Source organism: Symphodus melops (assembly GCF_947650265.1).
Source record: "Symphodus melops genome assembly, chromosome: 16".
NCBI lineage: Eukaryota > Metazoa > Chordata > Actinopteri > Labriformes > Labridae > Symphodus > Symphodus melops.
In genome coordinates, this window is record NC_136706.1 from 18,610,071 (window position 1) to 18,637,165 (window position 27,095).

A 27,095-nucleotide genomic window follows, 5' to 3' on the forward strand; every position below is an offset into this window, starting at 1 on the left:
GGGCAAGTATGAAGGAACAAATAATGCTTGTTGCCATGACTAAGCAGCGGCGTGTTTTTCATGTTTGACAAATAATGAACAGATACTCCACATCTCCTCGTTCTTCATTGTCTGTCTTGTTAACTTAGAAGAACTGGAGTGAAAACGCTTGTATCGTATTATGGCATTCATCAAATCACTGGTGAAGAAATATGAGCACACTCTTCTGCACTGCCTTCTAAATACGGAAAGCTACAGATAAATAAAATGTTGTGTGCAGCTTTGTTGCTCTAACAAGGTGTTAATAAGTCTGGCAAAACAACAAGGTAACAGAATGGAAAAATAGTGCTAAACGTTGGTTTTTATATAGAAGGAGAGCAAGGAAAGTACAGCAAAGAGCAAGAAGCAAGATGAGAGGCAAACAAATACATAGTTAAGCTGCAGGACATTTTCTGTCATTAAATGTGAACCAAAGTTTGGCAGAGCTGCCAGGCAAAGCGTCCTGCACAGGTGAAACCCTCCACCATGGTTACACAGATGGTCTCTAGACAGTTTCCCTTAGACGTGTTCCCCTATCCACTGACATCAAGGACATGCATAAACATAAGCACAGTGACAGCCCAGCTCTCAGAGAACGGTTAGAGCTATATTAATTGAGCCAGTAGCTCTCAAAAGAAAGCACCCCGTCTCACGCAGATTTATCAGCTGACAGAAATAGAAATGTTGGTGACAAGCATGCTGCTGAAATTCTGTGTTGTTGCTGTTTTAATCTACACATGGAAAGAAACGGGCACCGGCTGATTAATCGCGGCCGTGGCACAGCAACAGATTTCTCAGCAGTGCTGCCTCCTCTTACCCCAGCACACTTAAAGCCAGAAGATAGAAGGACTTGTATTAGTTTTCAGATCAGATTCATTCCAATTCTCTCCCATGAGTATTTCCACGTTTCAGGTGTTTGTGCTTATGAATATAAGAGGTCATTTTTACTGTCGGGGGTATTGATCTAGACAGAGTTACTGTATCCTAAGGGAAACAAAGGCATTTGTTTTGAGTGGTGTCAAGGCTCTTGGATTTCGACAGCAAGATCAATCTATAGAGAGAACACAAACAATAAATCAAATACTTGAAGTGTCAAGTATCTAAAGAACATGGACAAAATAATCTAAAAAGATTTAAGAGCAGAACAGGATTTTTTTTCTTCTATTTTACACATTCTTGGTTCTTAACAAAACCTGGTGCAGCCTTATTAGGGATGGGATTTTTCTCGATATGTATACCCTTCCATCTGAGTCTTTATCAATACCCCTATTGATACTACTACTTGATAAACAATATTAAGCAATCAGTGTATGTTTGTGCAGCAGTGATTTGATCTAACAGAGATGACTAAACTGGAGAAGGTACATTATATTACAGGACCAACGAGGCATGATGGCACTATTGATAAGCTAAGACTCGAGATTTAAGGGAACCCACTTCATTCTCTGAGCTCTCTTAGCCTTTTTAGTCACATTTATAACAAATCTGCAGTTTGCTACCATAATATATGTACAACCTCAAAAAAACAAAGGTACACATGGCTTATTTACAAGCAAAAGAATAAGTCAGATAAATGAATTAGGTGTTGACTGGTAATCCAAATATGATCATTTCTCCAGAAAACCAACATGGTGGAACTCGAGGCTTCATATATGTAGGAGAGAAACCAATAGTTCATGCAGCAGTGACCAGTGTAGGGTTTTTTATATAGATATATTTATCTGTCTGACTCTCTCTCTCTCTCTCTCTCTCTCTCTGACTGACAACCTGCTTTAAAAATACACAGTAAAGAAAAAAATACATGTATTTTCTTCCTTAAAATTACTTTTTATGGAGCAACAGATAATTTATTTTAATTTGTCACATACATGTCAACATTGTGCAACTGGCTGATAATCAAAGTGCCTGTGTGATATGGGATTTGACTTCAAACCTACTTTGATACAAAAAACAGAAGATAAAATTGAGATCTAACTTTTGGTCTATGATGCTCAGCTCGTCTGTTGATACATGTTGGATGGAGAGACAAGTCTTAAGCAGTGTCGATGAGTGATATCAGAAGGTCTGTACATCACTTTTTTCAACCCTACACCCTTAATTCATGTAGTTTAAAGAAAACACAAGGGACATCATCCCAAGGCATTTCTACTATTTGGTACTCCTAAACAGACTTTAATGGGGTTCCCCTGAGACCTCTGACCAACCAGAATTAAGGCTTCTATGTGGTGAGACTGGATGTTCTCATGAGACCAATTGTGAGAGAATTATGAGAACAATATTTAAAATACTTGAGTCCTTATACAGAAAGACAAGCCTGCAAACTGCCATGTCGATCTTTGACCCAGGAAGTCGGTGTCCAACTTCATCAGACTGAAGTCACGATAATCAGCCGTAAAGCTCAAAGTAGGACAACGTGATTACTGCTATGACTCATGTCTGCAGCTTCACCAATAAGGAAACTGATGACAGAGAAAATCCTGCCAAGATGACATTATGAGTACAAAGATAGATGGAGAGATATCATATATCATAGGCGAAGCAGCAAACTGTGCTTGTCGAGGACAAGAAGTCTTTTCTTGCAGATATTATTTTAAGCAAATCTCCTTGTTTGCACCTGTGCTTGAATAATGCAAAAATCCAATGTCAAAATAATTGCAGGTTCACTTTGTGTGCAATAACCAATCAGACCCTTACAGAACAGCAGCAATCAAGTTGTGAAGGAGAAATTCTGGAGGGAGAGTTGTTGGAAGCCATTAACTCCTTCTTACTTGGAAAATCACCGAGGATTAATGGTATTCCAGCGGAAATAAAACGATTTTTACAGAAATTAAAGAACCTATGTTAGCATCCTTTAACTACTCCTTCCATCAAGGAACATTATCAAATACACAAAAAGAAGGCATCATTACATTACTCTTAAAGCAAGATCCACATGGGGCAGTACAAAGATCCCATGTATATGAACCAATCAGTTGACTCATTAGTAGCTGTTTACAGCTACTCCCCGATCAGAAATGTAAAACCATAAAGGTATTAGTAAGGCAGTAACATAAAGGCTCTGTGAAATAAGAAAGCTTGATATGTCATTATTAATACAGAGACTTTAATCCTATATTACAATAGACTTTCCATAAAAGAAATAGTCGTAGTCATCATTTAGAACCACTTCCTGTCATGACTAATTGTAACACACTATTCCCTCTATGCGAATACACTTTCACTGAGAATTTTGAGACTGATCTTCCTTAACAAACTAAAGAAGTTTTTGTTTTTTTTACATGTCATGTGTCTCTCTGTCAGCTGATGTGCTATAAAACGTCCATCACAGTGCTGATTGCCAGACGCCTCTCACAGCTTAAAGAAGCAGCTGTAACCCACCCACCATTATTTCTTTAAGCTCTTCTACACAAGGTGCTGATATCATTTTGTCTGCACCCTCTAAGTGTGCATTTTTCTTTATCATGACTAGCACATGGAACATAAAGCCCATTTTAAAATTCTAACACTAGCTTCCAAGCACAAGAAGAACCCTTAGTGCGACTTGACTTGATGTGCACTTAAGAGAAAATAGGACACACATCTCTGAACTCAGAGCACACAAATCATATATTTCTGTGAATCACAGAGCAGGCAGGTAAATCTAGATGAAAGCTGCAGTCTTTTTGATGGTTTAATCCGTGGTATACACAAGAAGAAGAAAAATTCCAATGCTGTGTGTTGTATACCCAGCATGTGAAGCCCATCATTCAGAACACACAGATCCAACTGAGAATTGGTATAAACATTTTATATCTTAATTCATGATATCTGAGCATGACGTGTTCATAAATAAAAAGCTTTGGGTTAAAAAGGTTACTTGTTATTTTCATATATAAATTGATTATGCTAATCTGCAGCATTTTATTAAGGACGAGTCGTTCTGTTAAAAAAATGGGAGATTCATGATATAAATATTACATTTATTTACATTTGCTCTGATGTTTTAAACACTATGCTGAACTTGAATAAATTTGAACTTGAATTTTCCTCGGGATCAATAAAGTATCTATCTATCTATCTATCTATCTATCTATCTATCTATCTATCTATCTATCTATCTATCTATCTATCTATCTATCTATCTATCTATCTATCTATCTATCTATCTATCTATCTATCTATCTATCGATCGTTCTTCGATCTATAGCGATAGATTATACACATTGTGTTGAGTTGATCTCTTCAGATTGGAATTATCAAACACTTGAAAAGATGTACAATGAAGACGTGACAGTCACTCAACTGGAAAGTAATTGTGCATGTACTTGCATCATAGCACCAATCAGTGATAATGCTTGTTGTGATCCATATCGCACCTTTACTGATGACCATCACAAAGAGAACGACTGCTGTAGTAACATGATACTCAATTGAAAGGCTTTTTGATGGGTGAATAAATTTGGTAATATCGGTGCACATCTTAGATAAAATGAGCCGATAACGAAGTCACTGGATATTATCAGCTGGTGGATTCAGTCGTAATAATGTTTGTTTTCTTTCTTTCAAAGGAGCTACTTTCAGTACAAATTTAAGAACCGTCAGTTGGAGAGTCATATCATCACTCTGTCAAAGGATGAGCATTGTTTGTGTCTGTTTCAATATAAGCAACGCTCACTAAAACACTTTACCAACGACTTTGTGATGACCTGCATTAATCATGAATTTCTGCATTAACAAGAATTTCACGTCTACATGTTTGAATCTTTATCTGAGAAAATGTTGTATTAATGTACACCTATATAGTTTATTTAATTATATGCTTACACTTGTGAAATGATGTTATGACAACTCCTCAATTTGTTATCAATGAATTCATTATTTTTAAACTGTAAATATAGAAATATTAAACACATTACTGATTACCATAATGATCAACAATCAAACATGTATACATGTATAAGTGCTTATAAATGATGCATAGATAAGCATTACTATTAACAATCAGTAATAAGTGGTATTGAGTGTGTCATTGAAGTCTGAAGCCATTAGATGCTACACACAGCTCTGAGTCACTTTGAGATGATTCACCTTTTTTTGTTTCTTCAAGAAAAGAAAAAAAAAAAAGCAAAGAGCTTTCACTGCACAGAAACAATCAAAGCTTGTTGTAAATTGAAAACAAGTATACCAGAAATACTTTAACTTGTTTTTCCTCAAAGACCCTGAAAATGTTTTTTTTCTTTCACGTTCTTAGTGTGAATTACCTGCTACAGTATGGACATATTTTTTTTGCAAAGCTACCAAAGTGGTCACATGCCATCATCCCACATCCCTATTCTTCATGGCCTTTGGGAAAGGATGATGTCACAAATGTATCAACCAATCAGCATTAAGCAACATTTGAGTAAGCCCTTTTGAGAGTTACTCTGCAGAAAACACGCCCAGTTTTCCTTGTAAAGATTCATCACATTTTTCAGTGTAGGGCTCAAAGGTGTACTTCGTTTACTTGTCCATTCTTTAATGTTACCGTTTCACACAGTGTTGAAAACATTAAGGCCAAGTTTTTCCTTAAACCTGAAGATACCAGATACTTTAACATCACTGCCACTTTCAATTGTTTTTGCTTTATAATCTGGCAGTTGTCGGTTTCCCTCTATCTCACTGAAGTGCATCAGAGACTTCCTGGACATGGATAATGTATCGCAGTTATTATCAAGTCTCCTTTAATTGATGTCAAAACTAAAATCATTGTCATGTGTTGTCTAAATGAAGCTCTTCTTATGAAGTATATCTGCATCACAGCAGCCATTGAATCATCTGTAATGAAATGGAACAAACATGCAAAAACCCTGGTAGGGGCTTTCTCGTGTTTTTACAGGGAGTCATTTGCATTTGCATCAGTCATTTTACTATCACATCTCAAGAGTTCTCAGTATCAAGATAGGCCTCGATCATGTCATGTTCGACGTTTTACTGCCCTTCAACAATGTGAGCAAGAACTGTATTCCCCACCGTCCTCTGATGATGGAATATATTATATTATGGAACGAATACTGATCCCGTCTGGCATCTTAACAGAGCCGATCAAACCAGAAATAGACTGTGAAATTATTAAATGGGCCCAGTCTGGGGGAAATTGAGGATATTTAAAACATAGATTATGGTCTCACCATAAATACAGCACAAAAGTTAAACATGTATATTCTTCTTGGCTTTATTTGTTACACTATTTTTACTCATTGTATACAAAACAAATGAAAATAAATACTTAGATGTATTGATAGGTTTCTGCCCCTTTTTTAGACAAAAAGAAATCATTAAAAGAGCATTTGTCAAGGTGATCAACTTTTTTCAAATACTTGAATGAATTTTATGAGAACTGTTACGCCTTAAAAGTGATGTGAATACAAAAATCCAGCTCTTTATGCTCGATTGAAGCAGTGGTCTTTGGATTCTTTCTGTGTTTAACCCAGTTTAAAGGGTTCAAATGTCACTTCCACAGGCTGCCCCACCTTTCTAACCCCATAACAACAATATCAGAGATAAGCCTACTTGTCAGGTGAAGTAAATGATTAACACAGACCTAGTTTGCATGTAGAAGCTTGAATTAATCTTCAAAGTATAGACTAAGTGACTGCTGCGTTCATGTTTCATAGACTTCCTGCTGATTTGTACGTTTCCCATAATGAGAGCCTCCATAAAAACGTTATTACTGATGTTTAAATGTATGACTCTGTCTCGAGAACTGAGGGCCATTTCGTGAGCGCAGAGCTGTAATTTCTCATCTTTTCAAAGCTGCAGGAACAGAGAAACACTTTCTGAATCATTAACTGCGGGATCTCTTTGATTATTTTAACTCTTACCTGTACCTGGAGCTTGGAATGTGACAGTCGATGGAGTACTTGCTTCTTAACAACGCATCCTTCGTAAAGTTCCCTTAAAGTCCAACTTGTGCGTTATTCTTCCTCCGTGTGGAGGCCAGGTCACTGTGAGGCAGGTCTTGTTCCTTTGTGACGTTTTAAACTACCTGAAATGTGAGCGTTTTTCTTTTTCTTTTTTAAACCCCGCTGGCAACAGGTGTTTATTTCACGTACAGGTAAGACAGTGAGGCATGTCGACGTACTCCGCTGCTCCCTCGCTGAGCTCGTTAGTCCAACCCCCCCCAAACATTTCCCTCCTCTCCTCTGACTCCTGCTGTTATGTTCAAAAGACTGAAACCACATTAATTGAAGTCACTGCCACAGCCCTAGAAGCTCTTCAATGTTTGAAACCAGTTTGTTTGCGCAGGCACAGGATGAAAAGCAATTTTTTTGCATTTTTGTGCCACTAATCCCTGATAATATCAAGCTAATGCTAACCACAAGAGGGTGTCCTTTACCTGATGTTGGAGGCTAAACCTCGATGAAAATGTTATTTGATGAATCAAACTGTGTGCTGGGTTAAAGTTACAACTTTGTTTGAGTCAATAACAAACTTTTATTTAAAAAAAAAACAAATCAAAAATATATTGTAATTTAAAAAAATATCAAATCGTCTTTGTGCCACTTATTGGCAGTGCTCAACTTATTTCATGTTTCATAAATACTTTTCTTGCAAATAATATTACCATAAATAATAATAAAAGTACACTCTGGGGCGATTTCTTTTTTAATTAATTTGAGAACCCTTTTCTTTATTTCTAACACACAGGTAAATCCATCCATTACCTGTCATGCATTTTCCTGATCGGGGTCTCAGGAGCTCGAGCCTATCTCAGCTGTCATTTGGCAAAGAGGCAGGGTACACACTCACAGGGCTGACGTAAAGAGACAGGCGACCAGCCACACTCACAATCACACCTATGGCAGTCAGGTTGGTATTTAATTTATAATAGCCATAAAAGGTGATATCGACAGTTTAATTATCTTTCATCAAAAGAATCACATAAGAAATCTTTTCAGAGACAAAAATCCCTCCGATCTTGAATTTCAGATTTCAGAACAGATTTTAACTTGTAATTTCTTTGGTTCAAATCAATATATACATGTAAAAAAAAACATGTTTCTTTAATATTCAAAAAGAAAATGAATATGAACAAACAGCATTACTTCATGGAGAAAGGAATACATTCCATTCAAAAATAGTCTTCACTTTGACAAAGTCAACAATCTTTGGACAATACTGCAAACACAAACCTTCAGGAGAAATAAAGCCCCTCAAGCTTTTTCATGATATAATTTCTACTATATCAACAGTTCAATATTTCTTCAAGGTATACTACAAAATAGCTGTGCAAGAAAAAAATTAAAATAAGATTCTCAGTCGTCTACATTAGGGGTTTCCAAGCAGTAGTTTGTAAAATGCATTAGTTCAGACTCCAGAAAGGTTTCACCACTCAGGCTAAGTTCATCAGGTCTTGAATGAGTGATGAGTAGTGTCTGATTAAGTATTTGTATTTGATTCACTGTTCATTAAGTTGAATATAAAAAGCCTATAAGGTGACTTTGCTATAGGAGCAACACAAAATAAAACAGACTATAAAATGATTGCAAAGTAAAGTGAAGTCCTGCAGCAGTGCACTTGTGAGTAAGCACGTCTCTATGACTGAACAGCGATCAAGATGTTTTGCTACATTCATTCAGAAACTCAAAGTAAGGAGCTGGTAACAGTCTTTATAAAGGGATTCTCCACCAATCAGCAGCTGATTTTTGGCTCAGTCGCCAAAATCTGGGATGTCTTCATAGGAGTAACCACGGTAACCCTTGGCAGCGAAGTAGGCGATTCTCAAATGGTAGAATCCGGGCAGGAAAACGAGCAGCCCTATGATGATGACAGGGATGGTTCGGTCTGGATGCTGAAAACACAACCCAAAAAAAGCAGACATTTTGTCGTGTTAACAGGGTTTGATCTTCTTCTTTTTTTTTCTTTTTCAAATATTTTACTTGCTAATGAGTTGCTGGAAGCAGCAAAACAGTCTTTAATGTACTCATCAAGCTTTACCATACTTATCTTCCCCATTGCCTGTCAGCACCATATAAACCCCCTCTGAATGAAAAGAGCGTGCAGGAGGCAGACACACACGATGACTTCATCTGTCAGAGATCTGATTTCATGTAAATCATCGGACACAGAATATACATAGCAGCAAACCACCAGGAGGCACAGGCTGTTTCTGTGCCAAGTGTTGTGTTTCAATTCACCACCAGATGGCAGTCTTGTGCACTGGGTTGCTTTAAGGGAATTACAAAAATATGATAGCTTTTATCATGGCGCTTGCAGCAGTGAGTCCCTTTAAAAAAACATAAAGGGGGATAAAACATTTAGATCTATATGTCCTAAAGAGCCCAGTGACAGGCTACAAACCACACTTTAAAATGTGTTAAACCGAATTTCATGATCTTCTTCAGCAGATGGATTTTTTTTGTGTCATCATCATATGGACATCTTTATGATAATATTCAAGAAAAGAGTAAAGTCCTCCAGTACTCGAGGAATTGGGGATTGGACAGGTTTCTTTTCTGACTGTCGTATGTTTGTGCTGTTGTTTGCTGAAAAAATAAAAAGTACATTGTTCAAAAAATTAAAAAAAGAGTAAACTCCATCCACTGATGGATTCAGATTCATATGGTGTCTCTTTTGATGAGAGTCAAGGCGCAGAGAAATGACCTCAATTTCAAACCAATTTTAAACTCTTTAGAATATAAAGTGTTTTCATATCTACTGTGAGGAGGTTTAAAAAAACTGTTATGACACAAGTCAGCCTTGGATGGAAACAAATCCTGGATGTACTTTAAGCCTCTTGCAATATGTATTTCATCCATGAAATACAGAGAGAGAGAGAGAGAGAGAGAGAGAGAGAGAGATGTATGTTGTGATCTTCTCTTTGGAGAACAAACAAGAAAAGACCAACATGGCTGTTGGTGTTGTTACTCAGCTTTGCTGTTTGGGGGGGGAGGAGGGTGGTCCTTACAATTGCAGCAAGTCATACAAGGGTTTTCTCTTATTTGATTGGCCACTGCCATGATGTGATTTGATTACAAAATGCATTTCACTGCTGAAAACCTGGACTCCAACAGCAACACTTTGATTAACCATAGAAAGAGAGTACAGTAAAAAATACAACACATTCCTTCAAAACAACATCTCCTAGACAATCTGGCTGTACCTCATACCTGCATTATTCATTGAATGAACCGTGCTGTGTGTAAATCATAGTATTAGAAGATTCTTTTAAACATGAATGGGCTAATTGGCAAGAACAAGACTTGGATGATCTAACGCTGCCTTGATGTCAGAGCAAATTTCCTGCAAAAGAAATCTGCAAAATCAAATATATATAGCTAAGATGTGCAGACTCCACTATCTCCCACACAGAGTCACAAGTTTAAGAGGCAGAGACCACAACAGGGGCTCCACCAAATTGGCACTCCAAGGTGTAAAATATCAGAATCATTAGTTATTTTCAAACACACACACACACAAAACCTTTTTGGCCGGAAAAAAGCAAGAGCACTGTGGAAACTGGCAGCAAGGCAATGTAATGTCAGGACAACTGTTCCATGACAGTTTTTAAAAAAAAATACGTTAACAGCAGAGTGTTTTAATTACTGTTTTAGTGGACATTTTTAGGAGGCTGTGTTGGCCGTCTTGCTGTGTGTCTAAAGGAGACGTGATATCCCACCATCACACTTTTTTTGGGTACTGACTGAAATGTTTTCGCTCTGTCAAAGTGTCCAAAACCGCCAAATTTCAAAGCTGGCAGAGAATGTCTGCTCAGATTAGCTGTCAGGCTTCCTGACTCTAAACTCAGAAAGATAATGAATCCAAAATGTAGCAGAATATTTGGCAGGATATTTAATCCAGACAGGTTCTGGGACCATGGATTAGATAACACAGAATAAACTATTTTAGTCAATGAGATGAGAAGATTTATACTGTCATTAAAGCTGTAAGGAAAAATGAAGCCAACGGTAGCTAAGTATGCTAGCTTTTTTCTTTTTTTCACTCCTCCACAAGGAAGGGGAAAGTGTGGTAAGAAGGAGGAGGTAAAGCCTCCTACCTGATGTGGTTGGCCCTTTTAGCTTAAGTGCACCGAAAAGATGTTTTACGCACCTGCAAGGAAGAGCACCTGTAAACTAGCTGTGCCGAAACCAGGAAGAAGGCAAATACATGATTTTACCAACTTGTTCCATTATTCTTTTAACATTAAAATGTTTCCAAAATAACTTGTAGACTTGTCTATAAATGAAGTAAAGCGTTTGGAGACATAAAAAAAGAGTCCATAGGGCTTCTCTGGTTCACATTCAGCAGAATGAAGTGATAAAGAACAGTCTATCTTCCAAACAGGAATGACACTCAGAACAGACAGGAGGCAGGCAGCTCAGACAGATATAGATTTGTCACAAATGAATTTTCGAGAGACGGGTTTTGTGAGGACAGGCCTGACGGGGTATTTACTGTCAGCTCCCAGAAACACAGACACTACGGGAGAGTGTGACATGCTTGGCAATGAGCTTTTTAGCAACAGAAGAAGACATTGCATTTCAATTTGCACACAGGTCAACTACAGTCCAACTATACTGAAACAAATCACACTCACCTCGACCTCGATGGTTCCTGAGAGGAGAAGAGCCCCGAAGATTATCAATAAGGAGCCAATCAGAAACAGGAATATCGCCAGTGCGATCGCCTTGTAAGGAACCCTCGGTGGGCTTTTCTTAAACTGGAACAGGAAAAGAATTCAAGACAGTCAGTCTCCAAAAAATGTTCTTTTTTCATTTCCATCATATTCGTCCTCATTATAAGTCTCAGCACACAGTGTTGCTTAGTGCTGTTAGAGAGCTGCAAAAGACGCCTGCTTGAAAAGAACAATGTAAATCTGTTCATGTAAAGGAATATTTTGAACCCTAACTAATAACCAGACAGACAAAGTAAATCAGAGTTTTTCGTGAGCTTCTCCTCTGGTATAATCCCACACAGCTTTGCTATCTTTCCAGGGAGCCATTAATTGGGATTCACCTCAAATGAATTGCCTGCTGTAGTAAAGACTTTACTAATGGCCTGTCTCCGGAGCAACCCATCTAGCCACATGAGGAGACTACAGAGACACCAGAAGAAACAGAACAAATGTCTCACCTGTAAGTCTATGTAACCATCGTCATCAGCAGCCAGCCGTGAATACTTGACCTTGTTGTTGGGTGCTGCAGCGCCCAGCGTATTGCTTCGAGCTGCTTTCATTATGACACAGGAACTGTTGGAGGGAAAGAGACAGTAAAGTCATCATCACGTAGGGTCTGTTACCACAGTGCTTTTCTTTCTGAACAAATACTATTTCTCTCTAACAATATGTTCTGCCTGTTCACATACAGTGCAATGAAACAAGAAAAGAGCCATCTCACTTTAACCAAGAATTATAATCAAGCGGATAACGTCAGCTACAATTTCAACAGCCAACTGGGTACCTTCTAACATCTGTGCTGAACTGATGTTAACAAACATTACTAGTTTATGCTACATTGGCTTTCAGGTCAAGTTGATCCCATGTTGCTTGGCTGAGACAAAACGCTGTTGTTGTTGTTTTTTACATTGCTGAGGACGCTGCAGCACCAGCTAAAATCTGGTAAAATGATCAGCTTGGGAAAATGTTTAAACTATCTATTTCCTTGGTTTTATGGCGTATGTAGATGATATGTGTGGTCTCTTTTTTTGTCTGTTTATTACAGTAGTCCGTAACGTGTGTCTTGTTCTTCCTGCAGTGGGATTCCACTGGATAACAGTAAATGGATTTGAGCTAGCTCTTTTCTAATCTTCTGTCAACCCAAAGTGCGTTTCTATCACGTCACACATACACATACGCATTCAAACGCTGCTGACTTCATTTGAATTTCTTTTCCTGATTGCACTCGGTTTCCCAGTGAAGTGTGTGAACACTGCAGTCTCTGTAAACAGACTGATGCTGTCTCATATAAACCACTGCTTATTACGGCTCTGGTATTGATGTGCATCACAGCAGCAACCTCGCCTCCCGTCTCTTCAGCACTTTAACTCTGGTGGTCACTTTATTCCTGGGATAGCCATCTATTGTGTGTGAGTCTTTGTCAACTAATGCATAGTTCATGTTGTGCGTTGTTATCTGCTGCTTCCTGTTGTGTTACCTGTGTTTAGTGAGCTTCTGTGTACACGTGTGTGTACCATTAACCTGTTGGGGACTACAGATGGAAATGAGCCTGTGGCAATGTACATGTTTATGTGCATGAATGTGTTAATGAGCTGCTGAATACTCTTAGTAGGCCTATAAATAATACTGCACACTGAAATATGTACACAAAGAGATGCTGGTAACCTCATGGTCGGTTGCGTGCCCCGTGTACGAAGGCTGGAAGCCTCTCAGTGAGTGACACGGGTTCAGATCCGACCTACGGCTCCTTTCCCGCACGCCGTCCCCCACTCTCTCCGTCCCTGATTTCCAACTTTATCCACTGTCCTATCTCTAAACACAGGCATAAAAAGCCCCCAAATAAATAAGATCATAAAATTTAATGAGCAGAAAGCACAACATCGTCCTCTAGAATGATTCACCTCCTCAGCCCCAGGTGTGACTGACTTCCAGCATCCCTGTTGTAATGCAATCGTATTTTATGCCTGCCATAAAATTGATTCAAATCACAACACAGTCTTCATTAAGAGTGTCATTTGTAAGCCTTTTAAAAGTGTGCACCACAGTTAGTAAATCCTTGTTTTCAAACACAGAGCCTTAAACACTCCAGTATTTCAGCTACGTTCAAGCTATCGTAGTACTCTGGGACATTTACTCAACCCTGCTGCCAGTTCAAAGCTCCGTGACCTAAGACTAATTGAAAACTCTCTTAGACTGAGAGGTCAGAGATCAGAAAAGAAGATGCTCATTTTCTCACATTATTTCCACCATGTGACATTTTCTTATAAACATTTCACCATCTGCCACAACTGTTTAGTCAACATGAATATTCTGAGTTTAAACACAGGCATTGAAGGTCACTGTACTGTTGAATGTATTCAAGTATTAAAGCTCATTTAATGATGCACTTTTGGGACAGCTTTGATGGGGGTGTACAGAGACTGACTGAAAATGAAAGATAATTCTTTCTTTTTTTCTCCTCTCCCAAAGCAACCTTACCTTAACAGAGAAAAATCTGCATTTACCTGGTGCAGAGTCTTTAGCCATGCGATACACTGCCTTTCATTGTTTTTATAGTTATTGTAATTATTCCCAACAATTCAGCCAACATAAATAAAGGCCAAATACTCATACATTATGTCACACTTTCTTATCTGATGCACCGTTCACACACAAGCAGAAAAAGGACAATAAAATCCCCCAACATCGATCTGCAGCAGAAGCACTTAGAGTAGTGTGACATCTCAGGATGTGAACGTCCTCGAGGCCTGACTTTTGTTTTTATTGGAAATTTTGGCTCGATGCATTGGCGTACTTGAGTCCCCCACAGGGGACTAGATCCATGAATAAAAACCGTTGTTTCTGCTCAAACAGTGGATGAAGGCGCTCTCAGAAATGTTCTGTTATTTTGCTGCCAGTTGTCACATTAACTTGCCACAGAGCCCGTGATGAGGGGAGCTCCAGGTTATAGTTATTGTAACACTGCAGCACACAGTGCAGCAAGGGAATACTGTGGATTTAGCATAAAACGGAGGCAAGTTTTTACAAGGCTTTTCTGGATGTCCCCCTATGTTATCTGAGAGAAACATGTGCGGGTTTAAAAAAACTGCAAACATGTGGGAGTAGTCATTAGTATTCATCTGGATTGGTTTCAGAGGAAGAGACAGAAGCTTTCTGCTAATCCACAAAATTGTTTTGATGAAGTTGATATTGTATCATATCTTCCTTCCTGTCAGTCAAACATTCAGCAGATGCCTGATCAATAATAGAATTAAACATTAAGTGTCACAGTAATGTGTCAGTCCACAAACCCAAAGACCTGCAATATCCCCCAGTTTGTTTTTCAGGTTCACTGTTTTAATTTTCTACCTGTCTGTTTGATGTCAAATTTACATTACTTTCTTTTTTTTCATGTAAACATAATTGTTTGCCCGTTGTGCTGCAGATACCACAGATGACACTAAGGTCAGTGTTTTAGTCAAATTAAGGGGGATTTCTGGGTTTTGAGTTGATGAGTTTACATTGCTCAACACTGCAGACGCAAACTAAACAGTGTTTTTCAGATAAGTGGTAACATATTTTAGGCAGCTGTCTTGGGTTCAAAACAGCATTGAGACCACATTGAGTCACACATATTTTAATCTAATACTGCTGGCCATTAAAAGAATACAACTTTCACATTGGTAGAGTTGATCTGGAGGAGTTTGGTCTTATGATGCACTAATGTTTAATCCAAAATCCTGGTCCACAATGGTTCCCTTGACACGGGCTTCATGCACGTTTTATCTTCTATTATTTCAAATTATGTGAATTGAACACTGCAATCATGGGCATACCATGTATAACACGTACGCATGGCGTCCTGTTTTTACTGCAAAGGAAGATTTAAAGGTTTTTGTCCTGATGCTTTTTCGTTATGTTCATGTAATTATGAAAAGTTACACAGCCTGCATGTGAGACATTAAACAGACATGAACGTGATCAGAATAGACAGGCCTCCATCATCCCCAGGCCTTTTTACTCTTTAAATTATTTGAAATGTAGATAGTAAATGGTCAGATCTGTTACACGTGGCTAATTACAACAGGACAACTTACAACAGCCTATGCTCAATAATAATAATAATACTAATATAATGGCTAGCAGAGGATTTTGGAGAAGTAGTTGCTCCTATCAATAAAGATATTAACTTCTAAGTGACCTGCTAGCTTATTGAACCTGCTTTGGATGTTTATGTCGAGCTTATTATCACCTAATTAGCTAGAGCATTAGCAAAAGCTATGTAACGTAAGGTAAAGTCACAGTGACTTTATTGACTGTTAACTCGTCTCTTCTGCTCGTTCCTTTCTTACCTGAAGCTGAGGTACAGAAATGTGTTTATGTGGCGCAGACTGCTCCTCTGCGAGGCCACATCTGCAACGTAAATTTCATTGATGGAAATAAAGCGTACGCCAACTTCCTTGTTTACAAGCAACGCGCATGCGCAGAACACGACGTCCTGTTGTCGCGATGAAAATGACAGGGCTTCAGCACGAGTTTGGTGAACATGTTCTTTTTGATTTGAGTGAGCTTTTAAGTCAGTGTGTGATTGGATGAATATTACAAATATTTTACTGAAGTACTGATCAGTACAATCCTTTTTTTTAGTTATACTCAATTTACAGGTTTACCCCAGTAAGCCTAAACTAAACCTACAGTCTAAACATGGCTGTTTAAATAAAAAAGATGTATATTTTTCTAATTAGATAATAACTGTCAACAAAATGTGTCTCCTAATACAGATGATGCTTTAGCAGGTCAGTGTGGTGCCTATTCTAATGAGTGTATGGACTACTGGGACTAGAAGTGTATTAAATAGCTTATGTAGTTTATGATGTAATCCACTTAATTGCACAAAAAAAGTACTTGTTTAATTTTCATCATCTCAACTTGCACATCATGCTTAAGTTTGTTCAACAAAAATCTTGTAATTGTGTTTTTTTTCCCCAATGTGTTTTAAAAAGCAGCCATGTCTCTTTTTACATCCTTTTCATGAATGCATCATAATAAATTAATTACAGCTCTGACCTGTTTCAGCAAAGCACGTTTCCATACCTTTGACATGACACCATTCAGAAACTACTGAGTGTTTGTAATGGTGCCTTTTTTGTGTCATTATCAAATGACCAACTAAGAGTATTGACATCAGCTCATTAACACATTCATGCTTATAAACATACATTACCATAGGCTATAGATTAAATTAGGTCCACAGGTAAGACAAACAAATGTTACTAAAGGAGAGACCTATTTCTCACCACTTTAAATTCAATGCCCCTTAAAAAAACAGCCCTTCAGCATTCCAAAACTTATTTTTTAAAATACCATTTAAAAACAAATTCAAACCTGTTGATCTCCATGATCATATTCATAGTATTTTTGTTGACTGACTCTGCAGCTGTTTGGTTACTGCAAAAATAAGTGGCACTGTGATTTCAGAAAAGATGAATCCGCTGTTTGTTTTGACAGTCTACAAATTAACGAGTGATCAGCCAGTATGAATTTCTGAAGGCTGATACTGTATTTATGATGGTTCTTAGAGCAGTGATTCTTTAAATAAAGAAATGTCTTCAACATTTCAACCAGATTATTTGAATGGTGACAGCTCCATTTTGATATGCAAGGATGAAGTTCCCCCTGAACCCACACAAAGAGCTTTGTCATTTTTAGGTCTGTTGTAGAAATGCACGGCAGCCTTTTTTTTTTTTTTTTTTTTTAATAAAACCGTCTCCACGATGTTCAGATTGATTTGCTTATAAGAAGCTACATACTGATGAATGAATGCACTGTATTGTGCACATGATAAAGGTTGTTTACAGCTCTGACTTGTGTCACTTTATCTATTTGCTTTAGGCTCAACTGTAAGCAGCAATGAGCATCAATCTACACTTGACATTGATTTATTGCCAGCGTGTATGCCATATACCAAATGACAACCAATCAGCTCTTTTGGTTGCAGACGTGAAGAAGGCATAACGAATGTTCATCATCATCAGGTTTGGGGTAATGCACTATGTTCTCATTGTATCACTGAGGAGATACATTGCAGATGATTGCTTTAGTATTAAACTAATCTGAAGAGCCTTTGCAGAAAATCAAGCACATTAAGAACCCTCTTACTGGCAGCATTTCTTCTATCAGCGGGAGTCAGAATCAGATAGAGGAGGAGAGAGAGTTCACACTGTTTGGGAAATCCTGATACAATTACAAGTCATTTATCTTTTAAAGACAAGCTACAAAGATACATGCACTGCTCAAAGACAAAAAAGCTCCACTCAATGAACCTTATTTACATTTAAATGATAGTTTAAAAGTGAACATGCAATAAAAAGGGACTACACATGCTAGTGAATAAATGACGCTTTGCGGTAGACTCGAGTCTGTGAGCAAAACTATGAGCTTAATAACATGTCATGCACACATCCTCACAATGACCATGCTATATTACTGATGTCAGCTTGTAAACATTTGCTAATCAGCACACAAATACAAAGAAACTGAAGCTGCTCAAAATGCTTTCTTGCATTTTTTAGTCATGAACCCAAATATTGAGTTTAATAGATAAATAAAGACTTGATGATAGTGCTGGACAATTTATAGAATTTTCAATTACAGTTTTGCCTACAATCGTAAAAACAAGACAATCAAGATTTAAAGATCACTGTGCAGCGTGCTGTGTTTGGCTCGTTTGGTCCATAAGCTTTGTCATGTGTGGCAAGTGTTTCAAAGTGTTTGTTCAGTTTGGACACAAGAGTGAACGCCTTCTACCTCAAATACACTTATTTGTTAATAATGTATATATTATTATTTATATTTTTTACACTTGTATTTATATGTGTTGTTTGTTTTTCAAAGTGTATCTAATCATGATATAGATCAATCAAACATTATTCATCCTAAGGGGGACAATCAATCAATCAATCAAGCGCCAACAACAATGTCTGATTAGATAGAGAAATAGAGCGACAGAGGGATACTTAATTGATCCCGAGGGATATACAAAGCATCCAGTAGCAGCCTACAGAAACATGCATGACATGAAACATTTGTTTCATCTAACAACACCCATTGTCCCCCTTACCATAGAACCCCAACGAAGATTAAAAGGACCCATGCAGAAATAAATACATCGAAACATATGTGCAGGTTAAAGACACTGGTAGAAAAGGTACTACACATTTTAGAGTAAACCCACAGCTGCAGCAGCTTTTAAGGCATAACATTGTCTGAAAGAAGCGTATGTGTTGTTTAGAGTCTGTGCATGTGCAGGTGCAATCTTGCTAATATATTATTTGCAAGGATAAGCATTAAGGGGTCCTATGTCTTAGGCTGTCTCTTTTATACAGATGTGCAGCTGAAAAATTAAAAATGCTCAAAGAGTCAACAGCAGATAATAATAGTAAAATAATAGATAATAAACTGATCAGTCTCATACTAACATGAACAATGACATAAAACTTAAAATATTAATTATAGAGGTCGGATTTAAGCAGCTTATAAGATTCACATCAACGATTACAACCATGATAATAAAAGTGAGACTAATAATAATACATGTAGCAGTTTGAGTCAGACGGGCAGCAGGTTGTCTGTATCAACAACCTTGGAAAGGAATCTATGAATCAAGCGAGCTCAGGGTCTCCCAGGGAGATATATGGTTAGTAACTTAAATGGCACATGGAGATTTGCAGTTAGTGACATGCAGCAATGCATATACAGTAAATGCATACAGATAGAGAGATATAAGGAGAGACAGCAGGAGAAAGAGGACAGGATTGGTTTACCAAACGTTGTAATGAACCATTCAGTACTTGTTGATGCATTTTACTCAATATTAATGATTTCAAACCAAACCGGCGCTATTGGAAAAATGAGAGGGCTCATCATAGCCTGCATGTTCATCTGGGAACTTTGATGGCCTTTTCCAAATATCGTGTCGATCCATCCTGTAAATCCATCTATTCATTGATTATCTGTAGCGCTCATCCTGTCTGTGATTGTGTGGAGCTGGAGCCTATCCCAGCTGTCACAGGCTGAGAGGTGGTGTACACCCTAAATTAACCGATTCCAGTCAATCACAGGACAACAGTTGTACAGACATTTTAGTCAGGACTAAAGAGACTGACTATTAATGCAGTCATCATTTAGAATACTTTAATACTAATAAGACGAGAAATATAGTTATAAATGACTTTTGAAATATTTCATGTCACCATCTCTATAATGAAAATCCTCCAGCACATTTCAGACATGAATTCATTATACCGATAATCCTATATTCTTATGAGCAAATCTGACTCTTTCACAATCACACCCACACCATTTTGAGGAAGCTGCAGGCAGTATTCAGGCTCCAAAGCAAATAACTGGGGGAAAGAAGCAGTTTGAGCCTGAAGTTAACTGTCTCTTTCGACTGATAGTCGTAAACTTGTGCTGAGAGCTCAATTATGAACTCAATACAGCACAGCCATAAAAAATAGAACACAGTTCAGAGCACACTTTGATCACTTTGAGAAATTCAAACTGAACTCAGCAAGTTTACAAAAAAAACTCAACTTCAACTTTAATGTGTCCCAAGACAGTAAAAGGATAGCATAACATGAAACAGCAAACAAAGTGGGAATAGCTTTATATAATAATCATTATTAAAGCCATTACACAGACAGAACAGGTACCATGTGTACTCCAAATGACAAATCAGGTGCAGTTTTGTCTTCCTGTTTTAAATCATAAAGATAACCAAACACAGCTATAACTGAGATGAATGGAAGTAGGGAAGCTGACTTTATTTCAGTAAGTCGTCACAAATCACCATAAGGGGTGACTTTGGATCAGTGGTAGAGTCGTTTGTCAACCTGTCCTTAGGCAAGGCACTAAACCCCACATTGCTCCACTTCCTTAGTCGGCATTGTATAAGCGAGTGGGGTTAGCAAAAACTGAGGGCCACATAGCAGCCTCTACATCAGTGTGTTACCTGTAGTGTAAGTGCACTTTGAGTAGCTACTTAAAGCTCATCTTTGCAAGCAGTTATAGTCAGAAGAGTAGAAAAGTGCTGAAGAATTTGTTGCTATGCTCTTCTGGTGATTTGCCAGTGTTAATACAAATCCCAAACTTTCTTCTTTATCTAATAACTAGTCACGTACCCTTAATATAAAAAAAATAAATAACAAAAGGCCTTATTGGTTTACAGTTCACGTGCATTGAGCCATCTATCAAAGCTCTCCTGGCACTTTAATAACACAAGAACCTGTAGCAGTCTCTGGTTGCAGAGAAGTGATGAAAAGTTGTTGCAGAGAATTTATGCCTGAGTTGATGCCAAAGTGGGGCTGCTACCATGGAAAATATGACATGGCCTGCACCATCTCCTCCTTTATATTCACAAGACACTCTCTCCTGCTGCTGCTGCTGCTGTTGCTGCTACTCTGGCAGTCATAAAGAAAAACTTCTAAGAGGTTCTGGATGCTTCTCTGGCTGTGGCAGAGCTGTAAAGACATTCTGTTCACTTCTGGAGGTCCATAATATATCTGTTTTTATTTTCCTCTTGTTTTTGTTTAAGGTGATTGCTTTTTTAATCAAATAAAATATTATTTTTATATTATTATTTATAAAGGACTTAACATTATTTGTACTTATGTTGGACAGTCTACTTTCTCTATTATCTAATGGACAATATCCCCAATTTAATGCAACTTCAGTTTTACATTAAAAAAAATTTCCAGTGAGTTACTCAAGGCTTTCAGATGTTTTATATATATATATATATATATATATATATATATATATATATATATATATGGTTGTGTAAGACCACACTAACCAAGACTAAGACATACCTAAGAATAGAGTGCTCTGAGCTCAAGATAAAACCAATTCAAAAGAGTGTATTTAATTTGCATCTCTGAAAACACTGTTAATGTACACAGATTGAAATATTCCCTAAATGTTGAGAATTTGGTTTGTGTATTCATGCATCCATGTCTGTAGAAGCTTATATCCATCCGTGGGCATGTACCATTAATATTTGGACTATAGATATGTATTTGTTAGGGAGCTGTATGCATCAGGTTTTAAAAATGCATTCAAGATATTAAACAAACAGCATCTTAAATATTGTCAAAATATTAATGGTATAATGAAAAATAGAAATTCTTCCACAATCAAAATATAATCAACTTCTTTCTAGAAATTCATAGAAAATCTGTACACTTTAATTCACCTAATTTCTTTAAAACACTTGTGCAAGATCAATAGCTATCAACAATTCAAAGCTGAACTTACAGATTCTTTGATCCAAAATGACTGCCATTATTGCATGCCCTTGGGTGTCTTTCCATTTAATTTCCATCCAGGCAATTTCCTCTTCTTGTCCTTGAAGTTGATGTTTTCATCCTGCTTTTCTGTCAGTCTCAGAGGCGCTGGAAGTTAATGAAACAAAAGTGTTCATTCAAATTCCATTTGCCCATCTCAAAGTGTATCTCACAATTAATTTGACAACTTTTTTTTTTTTGCCTAAACAAAACACCCTAACAAGCGTCCACAGTCATCTCTGCAGAGTCCTCTCCAGCAGAGAAAATTGAATCATGATTGACATTATTTCTTTGCTACCCCTTTCTTGCTGTGGAAGGGCAACCCTGTGTCGTGCATTTGATGGATGAAAGTGCTCCAGGAGTCTCTTATGAAAAGTAAACTGGGGTCTAAGAGCGCTACTCAGACAACTGTGTGTTGCTTTTCCTCCCTCAGCTATCAGAGCTCAAGATTCTTCTGCCTGTGTGACAGCAGATCAGAACACCCGGCAGGTTGCTGAGCATGCTGGAAAAAGGATAACGCCTTTTGGACCCATAGTAGCAGGTGATGGATGTTTCCACTTTTCAAACTACCCATCAATACATGAAGCCTTTGTATTGGAGTAGGATGTAGGAAGCTGCCTTCACCGTGTCCCAAGTAGCTTTTAAATATGTTGTGAAATGTTTTCTTTGAAGCCTCTATGTTGATTCAAAAGATCAATACTACTAGTGATGGACCGCAATAATGACTAGTACTTAAGGACCTACGCACTCAGACACCGTTATGCTACTGCCACAGCTGCAGGCCTGTTTATGAGAAGTGAGGGGTACTCGGGTTTACAGACAACCATTCGCAACCGACTCCACCTCTGTGGCTTGATGCCAGATGACCATTGCAGGTGACTCCGCTGACACTAAGACACCGCCATGACCATTTGCAGTAGGCACAAGACCATGTGATCTGGACAATGCCGCAATGGTCTACCATCCTGTTCACTAATGAGTGTCGGATCGCCTTGCACAGAAATGATGGTCGTCAAGGTGAGTGATACACCGAGGTCTACATGGTTCGTTTTGGTGGAGGAGCTGCAGCAGTCTGGGCAGGCATCAACAGTCCGTGCAAAACAGATTTGGTGATTGTAGATGGCTCAGTCATCATACAACCAATCATCATCCCCCAATTCCGCCAGAACACCACCCACTTTCTATTAATGGATGATCGCTCCAACACATCGTGCCAGAATTGTCACAGCTTAACTTCAGGAAGTCGGAGTACCTCATATGGTATGGCCAGAAGTGACCCCTGACCTGAACCCCATAGAACACATCTGGGACCTGCTGAAGAAGCGACTGGATGCACGCACCCCACCCCAGGTGTCCTGGCAGAACTGCGTGTAGCACTTGTGGAGACCATTACGTATTTTCTTTATTTTCTGCATACAACCATCATGGTTTTGCTTTGTTCTGTTTTCACATGGCCCACCCCTATACACCATGCATAAGTACTTGTATAATTGTATCCTTTTATTTATAGATAAAAGATATAGATAATTTTTGTCAGGGTTTCTCAGTCATTGCTGTCTCCTTACAACAAACTATGTAGGGATGCATTTATAATCAATAATAGTAGTGTCAAAGTCAATCTCCTACTTTTGATTTATAAAGCTCTACATAACTCCAGTTTCTCCAAATAGAAAACTCAAGAAACGTTACATAGAGCAGTGGTTCCCAAAATGGGGTTCGGGACCCCGTGTGTTTAATCTATCTATCTATCTGTTATTAGGAAATATAATATACAAAACATCTAGTAAAAGCGTATGGTATGTAAAGCCTTATAGTGTGTGTGACTGTGGGCAATGTTAAATGTTTTAATGTTTTAATGGTTTTAAACAATGGGGGTCCCCAGTGTCTAGCAACATATATATATATATATATATGATACTTTATTGATCCCGAGGGAAATTCAAGTTCAAGCATTTTGGGGGTCAGGGGCTGAAAAGTTTGCCAACCCCTGTAATAGAGAGTCGATCATTGTTTTCATATTACCTTTTAAAGAGACCCAGCTGTGTCCACCAATAAGCTAGTGCTTGTTGACAGTCGAAATTAAACTCTTCTTTTTAACAGGCAGAAACCTCAAATAGAAGTGGCCTCATTGGTGAACATCTGCTTTGACCAGCTGGAGAGAGTAAGAGGGAGAAAAAGAGAGACAAACTGACACATGAGTACAGAAAGATGAAGATATACAGAAAATACAAAGTTATGATAGCATGGTAGGTTTCAGCTCGATTCTGTGATGTGTCAAGGATATGTCCTTTGTTCTTTAAAATAAACCAGACTACTATATAGGCTGTGTTGTAATTATATTTACTTCGCTTCCATAGAATATAAACTTATGCTGAGCATGGATTAAAAATGAAGTTTAATGCTGTGACCAGCTTTTAGTTTTGCTCGTCAAGGCTTTGCTGCATACACTTATTTGATAAGCTGTTATATGTCTCTAAATTTCTCATTAAACATACAGTCTGATATCAATTTTCAGCCATGGACTCTGTCCGTGTCTGCTCCCTGAGTACATCACTATTTCTATGAAGGATATCCTAGATACTTTTTTTTTATTTTTCAAAGAGCTCCTGCCAATCAATGACATTGTCTTTCATGTTCTCTAAAGATACCTAAGATCAAGTCAAACACAGTTCTGTTCCCAAACTTTCTGTCACAAATTCTTGGGAAAACTGTTACCTGACCAGCATCTCTAACCTTTGGACACAATATGCTTCAAGGATTTTACAAGAACTGAAACAGCAGTGCCTCAAGAATCATATGACATTAGTGTTAATGTTCAATTTAATTTGGATTTGATTTAAGGCCTTCGTGTAAATGGTCTTCATACTTGTCTGGCATACACTTCAATTCTGTCTTCCACTGTTGCAAGTTCCCACAGGGGGCAATCCCTGAACCTAGTTTGTTCTCATTATATAAACCAACTCTGGGTCATATGCTTAACTCCTCAACAATTGCTTGATTGTAAATATAGCATCTTCAGGCCTGTCGGATTTCTCTTACAAATAAGAGACATTCCCACAAACAAAATTCCCACTATCTTAATTATGTGGTGATTGTGATTAGCCCCGTTACTGAAGACAAATTCCAGGTGTGCATAAGAGTACATGGCCAATAAAGCTGATTCTGATTCTGACATGCGCTTGACAATTGAATAGCATTGCATTTAAAAAAATATTTTGAAAATATCCTCAATTGTTCATTTATTGCTGCAGTTGCCTGAATTAAATACATTATGCCTGTTTTTCTGAAAAACAGGCAGAATGCACATTAGCATGGCTTTTGTTGCAGTTTCAGTGGCATGTTGTATTTATCTGATCTTCAATACGAATTGTCCCCTCTTGGAATTGCGGCCTTTACTTGCAATCAAACACCATAAAACACAGCAAAACACAAGGCTTTTAGCCAGAGTTAAATGAAACAAGTGCACATAAAGTCAGTAAGATAAGGATATTGTTCCAATATCAAAGATATTTATTGAATTCAAACATAAAATAAAGACATCAAGCATGAGCTATCAAAGTGCTGGCTTCACTAACAACATTGCACAGGCCAGTATGTACTACTAAGTTTCAATGCTGGTTCAGAATAACTTGTGTTTTTTGACCAGAAAAGGAAGCCGTTTTTACGGCCTCCCCACTGTTTTGGACTCCCCTAAGTTTGCCAGGCAAATGGCTTGCCAGCAGGTGCTTCAACAACGAAGGCAGGCAAGTCAACTAGTTCAGATATAACTGATTCTACCTCAACATTGTTTTCCTAGTTCCACAACCAGGAGCGTGGTATACCTAGGATAAACATTTTTGTTTTGTCATTTTTGAATTTCACTTCAGTGTTTAAAACTTTTGCATCATTGTTATGTATTGTTAGTGTATATTTTATTTCTTAACAGACATGTCTCTGTCTTCTGCCCAGGGACTTCAGATACAGTAAAATGAGCTCCAGAGAAGACATAGAGGCGTTCCTGAGGAAGACAATGACACTTTCAGAAATGAAGCCTTGGATGCCAATCCAATTTTTGGTAGAGCTGAAACACCAGAACTGGATCTGCCCCCGGCCCAAGCAGTATACCCTACAAAGTATACAAAATTGCCTGATGCGCCTTCTGGAGGAGCATCAGGCAATCACCATTCATGAGATTCCGGAAAAACGGTACTATACCAGCATGTTGGAAGAAGGCGGAGGGATGTTTTGTTCCAAAGGAAGACAACTCCTCATCCATCAACTAGTTTAGAACAATCTCATTCCTTAGTGTAGAAGGCGAAATCTTCTTTACAGTATTGGCTAAAAGGTTGACCACATATATGAGTGAGAACGGATATGTTGACACCACAAGCCAGAAAGGTGAGATACCAGGCTTCTCTGGATGTCCGAAACACACCGGAGTCCTCTGTCAGATGATCCGGGAGGCCAAAGCAAACAAAGTTGACTTGATGTGACTGACTAGATTTAGCCGATGGATCAATCCCTCATGCGCTCATCCACGCAGCATTGGACCACTACCACATACCTCTCCATATTAAGGGAATTATCACATGTTACCTCAGGGGCATCCAGCCACGGTTCAAAACAGCCGCATTTACACAGTGGAAAAACTTGGAATAAAGAATTGTAACTGGTTGCATCTCCCCCATCCTCTTCATCATGGGAATGAACCTCATTATTACAGCAGCTGGAAAAGAAGCCAGAGGACCAAGAATGGAAACTGGCATCCGACAACCCCTATTAGAGGGTTCATGGATAACTTCACTATGACAACCACAATCCATTTGGAGGCTAGGTGGGTGTTGACAGTTTTTGACCATTATGGACCATTATTATGACAAAGTCGGCCAGGATGAGGTTTAAGCCTAACAAATCTAGGAGTATGGTGGTAAAAAAGGCAAAGTAACAGATCAGTGCAAGCTGCAGATACAGGGTGATGTCATTCCATCAAAAGAGGAGAATCCTATCAAATTACTCGGAAAATGGTTTGACAATTCACTTCCTGACCGGAACAACATCACCAACACTGAAAAACAGACAGAGGAATGGCTGAGAAGGATAGAAAAATCAGTACTTCCAGGTAAATTCAAAGCATGGCTGGC

At 38.2% G+C, this 27,095-nt stretch overlaps 3 protein-coding genes across 6 annotated transcripts in view; 1 reads left to right on the top strand and 2 right to left on the bottom strand.

Moving 5' to 3' along the window:
- igsf9a (immunoglobulin superfamily, member 9a) overlaps window positions 1-7,760 on the bottom strand; it is a 58,088-nt gene extending 50,328 nt beyond the window's left edge. The window contains exon 1 of one of the 4 annotated variants that reach the window (XM_079363708.1): window positions 7,701-7,760. The gene's annotated coding sequence lies outside the window, so the exon portion shown is untranslated. Of the gene's footprint in view, window positions 1-6,857; window positions 7,423-7,700 lie in introns of those variants that run through there. The other 3 variants (XM_079363707.1, XM_079363706.1, XM_079363705.1) reach the window with 3 other exon arrangements.
- adra1ab (adrenoceptor alpha 1Ab) overlaps window positions 1-27,095 on the top strand; it is a 276,886-nt gene that overhangs the window by 224,662 nt on the left and 25,129 nt on the right. The window lies entirely within an intron of this gene.
- Window positions 8,023-16,106, bottom strand: tmem230a (transmembrane protein 230a). Its single transcript, XM_079363717.1, has 4 exons — window positions 15,982-16,106; window positions 12,109-12,223; window positions 11,573-11,695; window positions 8,023-8,827 (listed from the first exon to the last, which is right to left on the bottom strand). Exons 2-4 carry the CDS (start codon window positions 12,208-12,210, stop codon window positions 8,687-8,689), a joined length of 366 nt encoding a protein of 121 aa, XP_079219843.1. The 5' UTR covers window positions 12,211-12,223; window positions 15,982-16,106; the 3' UTR covers window positions 8,023-8,686.